The following is a 10,862-nucleotide window of genomic DNA, read 5'->3' as shown; positions in this document are numbered from 1 at the left end:
TGTCTCATGCCAAGGTCATTGTGGCAAAATACACACATAGAACATGTTTAGGGGTGCATAATGTATTCTTACATACAAATAATCCATCACAGGCTTTATCATGTTCAACTCCAATGGCACTGATGGGGACCTAAGTGTGTCCTGTGATGGCCTGCCTGCTGTGACCACTCCTGCTCCTGCCACCACCACAACTTTTGCTCCATGTAAGATTGTCTGTATTTATGATATGTAATCAGGTACAGAGAGAGACGTGTATGAGAGTCTTTCTCTCCATATTCATCAACAGTCGCTACATCCTCAAGAGACTCTACAACCACTACCGTTACCACAACCACTGCACCCACTACCACCACCACTGTAACCTCAACTCTGTAAGTGGGTAGAGGGTAGAGATGGAGGTAAACTACAGAGGACAATTCATTATATTTACAACCTCTGGCTGCCTGCTGTGACCACTCCTTTTCGGTCACCTCTGAAATTGTAATGTAATCATGTACAGAGCTGTGTTAAAGATTTCTAATTTCCAGAATTCAGTTTTCAGCATTCAGGCTAATGCAGAGACTGCATTAGAGAGTTTGAAGAAAATCCCACATTAATTGTCTGTCTTGCTTTCTCCATATTCTTTTAATGCTGCACACCCCCTTCATCATTGTACTTTGTTCTTTAGCCACATCTCCAGCCTCTTCATCAACTGCAGTCACGTCTTCCAGCACTGGCCCTAGCAATAACAGTGGAACCTCAACAGTCACTACAACCACCAAAGGCTCCACAACCACTACTGTTCCTACAACCACTACTCCCACTCCCTCTCTCTCGCTCTCTCTGACAAGGAAGAAACCAACACACAGTTTAAAGAGTCGTTGGCCTGTGGCAAAAGGTTTATTTTTTAGCCCACTAACCGAGGCTGTAGGTCACATGCCACTGATGCCTAAGAGTGCCCTCTACTGGGGGAAACGAAAATGACCTATTAAAGGTAAAGGTAAAGGTGCACGTATTTGTTACTGTACAGTGTGCACTGTACAGCGAAATGGGTCCTCCGCATTTAACCCATCTGTGGGAGTGAACACACACTCACACACACATTAGTGAGCTAGGGGCAGTGAGTACACACACACACCCAGAGCGGTGGGCAGCCAACTTCAGTGCCCGGGGAGCAGAGAGAGTAAAGGGCCTTGCTCCAGAAATCAAACCCACAACTCTGTTATCGATAACCTGGCGCTCTAACCACTGCCACATTATTAGCTTTAGTTAGTCCAAAAAAATTATAGTATAATGATAATTATACTAAGATTTAAAACTAAATGTAAAAAAATACATATGGATTCCTTAATCACCTACAGAGCTGTGCACAAGAGGCAAAAATGAATTATGAGCATGCAGGCTAATGTAAAGACTGTTCTGCATGTCTTTCTCATCTCCTTCCATTCATCCATCATTGCACTTTGATCTTCACCTACATATCCAGCTTCTTCATCGACTGCAATCATGTCTTCTATCAACGGCGTTACCAATGCCAGTGGAATTTCAACAGCTGCTACAACCTCAACAGACTACATAACCACTACTGTTTCTACAACCACTACACAGCCTACAACCTCTTCAACCACTACTGCATCCACTGCTTCAAGTAAGACTGTCTACATTTTTGTGTACAGTACCTGGAGAAGCCTTCTGTAAGCAGCTCCTTCATGTAGGAGTGTCTGACTGGGGAACAGGAGGAGGGGGTATATGTTCATATAAGTGTGTGTGGGTAAGAGAGAGAGAGAGAGAGAAAGAGAGAGAGAGAGACAGAGAGAGAGAAGTCTCTTTCTCTTTCCCACACTATCAGTAATGTTGTATTCCCTTTTCTCTCTCTTCTTTGTTGTCTTTCTCTCTCTGTATTTTATTTTCATTTTTTATTTTCATTTTTACATATATTTTTATATATTTATGTATATTTTATTTATTTAAGTACTGCTGTCTGGGTAAAACTGGGTCCTTGGGTACCACAACTTCGTTCCACCCCATGTACCACATGTGATGCGAATGACAATAAAGTCTCCTTGAATCCTTGAATCCTTGAATCCTCCTGTAGCTGAGCAAACTCTTCAGCAGTTCAACACCACTATACTGGACTGTGGGAGCGCATCCTCATCTAACAGCAGCATCTGTACAGGAGTCATGCCCTTAGAACAGGTGTCTAGTAACACATTTTCATCTATAATCTATTTCATTTTAATCAATAAGAAGCTTTAAACATTATTTGAGTTCTCTCACATTTAGTAGATGTTTAATAGATAAATGTTTCTCAGTGAAAATCTGCTTTTATTGTGGGTAAAATCTTTATCTGAACTACTGACTCATAACCTTTCTCTCCCACTCTCAGACTAATAAAGGAGGTCCTCTGATGTGTAAGTTTGGACAGTCTTGGGTCCAGGCTGCAGTTTTGTCTCTGGTTAGTAATCTCACTAAGGTGACTCGTGCCTCAACAGCTGTCCAGGTCTTCACTAAGACCTCAAACATCTCACAGTTCCTGTCAGTCAGTAGTGGGTTCCTTCCCACCCAAGGCCAACACCACATCTCCTGCAGCCACTACTGCCAGCTCCAGCGCATCCGAGTCATCTTCTTTCCTCTCGGTCACCTCTCTTCTTCTGCTCTCACTTCCTGCTTTCTTTTAAATGTTTAGCTAAGAATGAGTCTGTAAGCTCACTTAAGTAAATCAAGAATCAAGCCAAACTCAACAATTTATGCAGTTCATACGTATTGTCAATTATATAGTTCAGTATGTTATAGTACTATAGCAGGATCAATATCACTACTCGCTTCTGTTTAATCATCCTGTTCTTTCATGTCTTCTTGTATTATAGAGTCAATCATTCTTTTGCATTCTCAAGTTTCACTGGAAGTTAATGGAAGATTTTATTTCAAGTCGTATTGAAGCATTTCTATTGGTCCATTCACCCAGATTTTCAGAAAGTGTACAGAGCAGCTACTGGGTTCAAACTAGGCAGAAAACTAAAAATGGACAAACGTGGAGATACAAGTTTCTCTATACTGACTTCTGTAGTATCTAAGCTTAGAGGTATCTTTTGGATCCTAGCCAATACAAAGTAGCTAAGGGGATTATCTGAGTAAACAGATATGAGTTTTGTAAGTCGCTCTGGATAAGGGCGTCTGCTAAATGCCTTAAATATAAATGACTGTGCTGACATCTCAAAGCAGTGCCGCCAACAAAAGCTGCTCAGCTTCCTTCAAAGATCTTTCATCACCACTTGCCTCAATTAACATAACTAGTACCCACAGCTCATACAAAAATAACAGAAGCAATAATAGGCCAGATATGCAATCCTCAAGACTTCACTGTCTAGGTTGTCTCTGCCTTGTCTGCAGTAAACCATCAAATCAGCTCACCTATGTTAAATAGGATGCTATGCTATCACAAGTTACGCTAAGCAATGAGGATGGCTACTAACTATATCCACCCATTTTGCAAATCAATGTATGACTTTCTTTTTTTAATGAAATTAAGCGTGTATAACTAACTGCATTTCACTGTCACATTTAAAAAAAAAAAGGAATGACGCTCCATTATCTACTTCAACAACCCCCGGGCATCAATCTTTCAGCACTGATACACAGCAGAGCACTGTGTGTACCGAACAGTTTGTATTTCCATTATGGGACGATCACAGATTTTATAGGACGGTTGGCAACTATAATAATAAGGGGTGTCATAGGGTTTATATGAAGCCAGGGCTCTGAGTGGTCCAATGGACTAAGGCCCTGCAAATATAATCGCTGGTTCAAACCCTGGGTAAGGCTGCCTGCCATCAGCATTGGCTATTTAAAATTGGGGAGGACAATTGGGTACTACTGAAATTGTAGCATTGAAATAGTCAGGGCGATGACAACACTGTTTTAAATAATATTGGCTAAAATAATCTGTCAGTAGAGTAAGACACATTTAGAATAAGAGATGATCATCCATTCACTCATTTAACTCAAAGGTAAAGTAAAGGTGCACGTATTTGTCACTGTACAGTGTGCACTGCACAGCGAAGTGTGTCCTCTGCATTTAACACATCTGTGGTAGTGATCACACACACACACACACACACACACACACACACACACAGGCAAAACCAATTTCAACCATATGGCATAGTTATCAAAATATATACAATGATTATGAGTTTTAAATCAAATAAATGTAATTTCACATATTAATTATGGATACTGCTTCACAGTGGCATCTACAGGCAATCTGTTCTCTCTGGAGAGGTGTTTAAGATGGGTCAGAAACATGACATATATTCATAGACTTTGGGGGAGATCATTGACTATGAGTTTGTTTTTGTAACTCTGAAATCTCCCTGTTTATATTATTGTTAATATTGTGCAGATGTTCATGTCAGTTCTTTATGCTGTTATAGTTGTTAAAAATGAAATTTCTTCACCCACTACACTACCTTCACCACTACTGCCACTTTTCATTAAACAGAGCTAAGTCTTGTCTGCTTTACTCAAAACCAATGAAAAACTTAAATCTGCAAAACATCAACTTTACCAGAGAAAACAAAACTTCTCAAGTTTCACTGGAAGTTAATGGAAGATTTTATTTCAAGTCGTTTTGGAGCGTTTCTATTGGTCCATTCACACAGATTTTTAGAAAGTGTACAGAGCAGCTACTGGGTTCAAACTAGGCAGAAAACTAAAAATGGACAGATGTGGAGATACAAGTTTATCGTTGTACAGCAGTGATATAAACAAACTCCAAAGCAAATTATTGTGGCGAACAGATGAACAGAACTTGCCAACATGAGAACAGCTTTAACACAGTGCATAAAAAGCAGCATGGGTACAGATGAGACTGTCCTTGCACCGACGTGGTGGAATGAACTTCCTCTGGATAAGGGCGTCTGCTAAATGCCTTAAATATAAATGACTGTGCTGACATTTCATAGCAGTGTTGCCAACAAAAGCTGCTCAGCTTCCATCAAAGATCTTTCATCACCACTTGCCTCAATTAACATAACTAGTACCCACAGCTCATACAAAGATAACAGAAGCAATAATAGGCCAGATATGCAATCCTCAAGACACTGTCTGTCACTGTCTAGGTTGTCTCTGCCTTGTCTGCAGTAAACCATCAAATCAGCTCACCTATGTTAAATAGGATGCTATGCTATCACAAGTTACGCTAAGCAATGAGGATGGCTACTAACTATATCCACCCATTTTGCAAATTAATGTATGACTTTATTTTTAAATGAAATTAAGTGTGTATAACTAACCACATTTCACTGTCACATGTAAAAAAAAAAAAAAGGAATGACGCTCCATTATCTACTTTAACAACCCCCGGGCATCAATCTTTCAGCACTAATACACAGCAGAGCACTGTGTGTACCGAACAGTTTGTATTTTCATTATGGGACGATCACAGATTTTATAGGATGGTTGGCAACTATAATAATAAGGGGTGTCATAGGGTTTATATGAAGCCAGGGCTCTGAGTGGTCCAATGGACTAAGGCCCTGCAAATATAATCGCTGGTTCAAACCCTGGGTAAGGCTGCCTGCCATCAGCATTGGCTATTTAAAATTGGGGAGGACAACTGGGTACTACTGAAATTGTAGCATTGAAATAGTCAGGGCGATGACAACACTGTTTGTCATTGTCATATGGCATAGTTATCAAAATATATACAATGATTATGAGTTTTAAATCAAATAAATGTAATTTCACATATTAATTATGGATACTGCTTCACAGTGGCATCTACAGGCAATCTGTTCTCTCTGGAGAGGTGTTTAAGATGGGTCAGAAACATGACATATATTCATAGACTTTGGGGGAGATCATTGACTATGAGTTTGTTTTTGTAACTCTGAAATCTCCCTGTTTATATTATTATTAATATTGTGCAGATGTTCATGTCAGTTCTTTATGCTGTTATAGTTGTTAAAAATGAAATTTCTTCATCCACTACACTACCTTCACCACTTTTCATTAAACAGAGCTAAGTCTTGTCTGCTTTACTCAAAACCAATGAAAAACTTAAATCTGCAAAACATCAACTTTACCAGAGAAAACAAAACTTCTCAAGTTTCACTGGAAGTTAATGGAAGATTTTATTTCAAGTTGTTTTGGAGCGTTTCTATTGGTCCATTCACACAGATTTTCAGAAAGTGTACAGAGCAGCTACTGGGTTCAAACTAGGCAGAAGACTAAAAATGGACAAACATGGAGATACAAGTTTATCGTTGTACAGCAGTGATATAAACAAACTCCAAAGCAAATTATTGTGGCGAACAGATGAACAGAACTTGCCAACATGAGAACAGCTTTAACACAGTGCATAAAAAGCAGCATGGGTACAGATGAGACTGTCCTTGCACCGACGTGATGGAACGAAATTCCTCTGGATAAGGGCGTCTGCTAAATGCCTTAAATGTAAATGAATGTGCTGACATCTCATAGCAGTGCCGCCAACAAAAGCTGCTCAGCTTCCATCAAAGATCTTTCATCACCACTTGCTTCAATTAACATAACTAGTACCCACAGCTCATACAAAGATAACAGAAGCAATAATAGGCCAGATATGCAATCCTCAAGACATCACTGTCTAGGTCCTCTGATGTGTAAGTTTGGACAGTCTTGGGTCCAGGCTGCAGTTTTGTCTCTGGTTAGTAATCTCACTAAGGTGACTCGTGCCTCAACAGCTGTCCAGGCCTTCACTAAGACCTCAAACATCTCACAGTTCCTGTCAGTCAGTAGTGGGTTCCTTCCCTCCCAAGGCCAACACCACATCTCCTGCAGCCACTACTGCCAGCTCCAGCGCATCTGAGTCATCTTCTTTCCTCTCGGTCACCTCTCTTCTTCTGCTCTCACTTCCTTCTTTCTTTTAAATGTTTAGCTAAGAATGAGTCTGTAAGCTCACTTAAGTAAATCAAGAATCAAGCCAAGCTCAACAATTTATGCTGTTGTCAGTTCATACGTATTGTCAATTATATAGTTCAGTATGTTATAGTACTATAGCAGGATCAATATCACTACTCGCTTCTGTTTAATCATCCTGTTCTTTCATGTCTTCTTGTATTATAGAGTCAATCATTCTTTTGCATTCTCAAGTTTCACTGGAAGTTAATGGAAGATTTTATTTCAAGTCGTATTGAAGCGTTTCTATTGGTCCATTCACCCAGATTTTCAGAAAGTGTACAGAGCAGCTACTGGGTTCAAACTAGGCAGAAAACTAAAAATGGACAAACGTGGAGATACAAGTTTCTCTATACTGACTTTTGTAGTATCTACGCTTAGAGGTATCTTTTGGATCCTAGCCAATACAAAGTAGCTAAGGGGATTATCTGAGTAAACAGATCTGAGTTTTGTAAGTCGCTCTGGATAAGGGCATCTGCTAAATGCCTTAAATGTAAATGACTGTGCTGACATTTCATAGCAGTGTTGCCAACAAAAGCTGCTCAGCTTCCATCAAAGATTTTTCATCACCACTTGCCTCAATTAACATAACTAGTACCCACAGCTCATACAAAGATAACAGAAGCAATAATAGGCCAGATATGCAATCCTCAAGACACTGTCTGTCACTGTCTAGGTTGTCTCTGCCTTGTCTGCAGTAAACCATCAAATCAGCTCACCTATGTTAAATAGGATGCTATGCTATCACAAGTTACGCTAAGCAATGAGGATGGCTACTAACTATATCCACCCATTTTGCAAATTAATGTATGACTTTATTTTTAAATGAAATTAAGTGTGTATAACTAACCACATTTCACTGTCACATGTAAAAAAAAAAAAAAGGAATGACGCTCCATTATCTACTTTAACAACCCCCGGGCATCAATCTTTCAGCACTAATACACAGCAGAGCACTGTGTGTACCGAACAGTTTGTATTTTCATTATGGGACGATCACAGATTTTATAGGATGGTTGGCAACTATAATAATAAGGGGTGTCATAGGGTTTATATGAAGCCAGGGCTCTGAGTGGTCCAATGGACTAAGGCCCTGCAAATATAATCGCTGGTTCAAACCCTGGGTAAGGCTGCCTGCCATCAGCATTGGCTATTTAAAATTGGGGAGGACAACTGGGTACTACTGAAATTGTAGCATTGAAATAGTCAGGGCGATGACAACACTGTTTGTCATTGTCATATGGCATAGTTATCAAAATATATACAATGATTATGAGTTTTAAATCAAATAAATGTAATTTCACATATTAATTATGGATACTGCTTCACAGTGGCATCTACAGGCAATCTGTTCTCTCTGGAGAGGTGTTTAAGATGGGTCAGAAACATGACATATATTCATAGACTTTGGGGGAGATCATTGACTATGAGTTTGTTTTTGTAACTCTGAAATCTCCCTGTTTATATTATTATTAATATTGTGCAGATGTTCATGTCAGTTCTTTATGCTGTTATAGTTGTTAAAAATGAAATTTCTTCATCCACTACACTACCTTCACCACTTTTCATTAAACAGAGCTAAGTCTTGTCTGCTTTACTCAAAACCAATGAAAAACTTAAATCTGCAAAACATCAACTTTACCAGAGAAAACAAAACTTCTCAAGTTTCACTGGAAGTTAATGGAAGATTTTATTTCAAGTTGTTTTGGAGCGTTTCTATTGGTCCATTCACACAGATTTTCAGAAAGTGTACAGAGCAGCTACTGGGTTCAAACTAGGCAGAAGACTAAAAATGGACAAACATGGAGATACAAGTTTATCGTTGTACAGCAGTGATATAAACAAACTCCAAAGCAAATTATTGTGGCGAACAGATGAACAGAACTTGCCAACATGAGAACAGCTTTAACACAGTGCATAAAAAGCAGCATGGGTACAGATGAGACTGTCCTTGCACCGACGTGATGGAACGAAATTCCTCTGGATAAGGGCGTCTGCTAAATGCCTTAAATGTAAATGAATGTGCTGACATCTCATAGCAGTGCCGCCAACAAAAGCTGCTCAGCTTCCATCAAAGATCTTTCATCACCACTTGCTTCAATTAACATAACTAGTACCCACAGCTCATACAAAGATAACAGAAGCAATAATAGGCCAGATATGCAATCCTCAAGACATCACTGTCTAGGTCCTCTGATGTGTAAGTTTGGACAGTCTTGGGTCCAGGCTGCAGTTTTGTCTCTGGTTAGTAATCTCACTAAGGTGACTCGTGCCTCAACAGCTGTCCAGGCCTTCACTAAGACCTCAAACATCTCACAGTTCCTGTCAGTCAGTAGTGGGTTCCTTCCCTCCCAAGGCCAACACCACATCTCCTGCAGCCACTACTGCCAGCTCCAGCGCATCTGAGTCATCTTCTTTCCTCTCGGTCACCTCTCTTCTTCTGCTCTCACTTCCTTCTTTCTTTTAAATGTTTAGCTAAGAATGAGTCTGTAAGCTCACTTAAGTAAATCAAGAATCAAGCCAAGCTCAACAATTTATGCTGTTGTCAGTTCATACGTATTGTCAATTATATAGTTCAGTATGTTATAGTACTATAGCAGGATCAATATCACTACTCGCTTCTGTTTAATCATCCTGTTCTTTCATGTCTTCTTGTATTATAGAGTCAATCATTCTTTTGCATTCTCAAGTTTCACTGGAAGTTAATGGAAGATTTTATTTCAAGTCGTATTGAAGCGTTTCTATTGGTCCATTCACCCAGATTTTCAGAAAGTGTACAGAGCAGCTACTGGGTTCAAACTAGGCAGAAAACTAAAAATGGACAAACGTGGAGATACAAGTTTCTCTATACTGACTTTTGTAGTATCTACGCTTAGAGGTATCTTTTGGATCCTAGCCAATACAAAGTAGCTAAGGGGATTATCTGAGTAAACAGATCTGAGTTTTGTAAGTCGCTCTGGATAAGGGCATCTGCTAAATGCCTTAAATGTAAATGACTGTGCTGACATTTCATAGCAGTGTTGCCAACAAAAGCTGCTCAGCTTCCATCAAAGATTTTTCATCACCACTTGCCTCAATTAACATAACTAGTACCCACAGCTCATACAAAGATAACAGAAGCAATAATAGGCCAGATATGCAATCCTCAAGACTTCACTGTCTAGGTTGTCTCTGCCTTGTCTGCAGTAAACCATCAAATCAGCTCACCTATGTTCAATAGGATGCTATGCTATCACAAGTTACGCTAAGCAATGAGGATGGCTACTAACTATATCCACCCATTTTGCAAATCAATGTATGACTTTATTTTTTAAATGAAATTAAGCGTGTATAACTAACTGCATTTCACTGTCACATTAAAAAAAAAGGAATGACGCTCCATTATCTACTTCAACAACCCCCGGGCATCAATCTTTCAGCACTGATACACAGCAGAGCACTGTGTGTACCGAACAGTTTGTATTTCCATTATGGGACGATCACAGATTTTATAGGACGGTTGGCAACTATAATAATAAGGGGTGTCATAGGGTTTATATGAAGCCAGGGCTCTGAGTGGTCCAATGGACTAAGGCCCTGCAAATATAATCACTGGTTCAAACCCTGGGTAAGGCCGCCTGCCATCAGCATTGGCTATTTAAAATTGGGGAGGACAATTGGGTACTACTGAAATTGTAGCATTGAAATAGTCAGGGTGATGACAACACTGTTTCAAATAATATTGGCTAAAATAATCTGTCAGTAGAGTAAGACACATTTAGAATAAGAGATGATCATCCATTCACTCATTTAACTCAAAGGTAAAGTAAAGGTGCACGTATTTGTCACTGTACAGTGTGCACTGCACAGCGAAGTGTGTCCTCTGCATTTAACACATCTGTGGTAGTGATCACACACACACACACACACACACACACACACACACACAGGCAAAACCAATTTCA

The 10,862-nt window shown here is 39.6% G+C and overlaps 1 protein-coding gene across 1 annotated transcript in view; it reads left to right on the top strand.

Annotated features, from left to right (window-relative positions):
* Window positions 1-254: 254 nt before the first annotated feature.
* The window catches only part of LOC140573593 (serine protease 33-like), a 36,191-nt gene continuing 25,583 nt past the window's right edge, over window positions 255-10,862 (top strand). Inside the window, exon 1 of the mRNA XM_072693031.1 lies at window positions 255-371. Coding sequence (XP_072549132.1) covers window positions 255-371 — 117 coding nt within the window. The remainder of the gene's footprint in view (window positions 372-10,862) is intronic.

This window comes from Salminus brasiliensis, chromosome 12, assembly GCF_030463535.1.
Source record: "Salminus brasiliensis chromosome 12, fSalBra1.hap2, whole genome shotgun sequence".
NCBI lineage: Eukaryota > Metazoa > Chordata > Actinopteri > Characiformes > Bryconidae > Salminus > Salminus brasiliensis.
The sequence above is the reverse complement of the archived record's forward strand: the minus strand, read 5'-3'. Positions and strand labels throughout refer to the sequence as shown.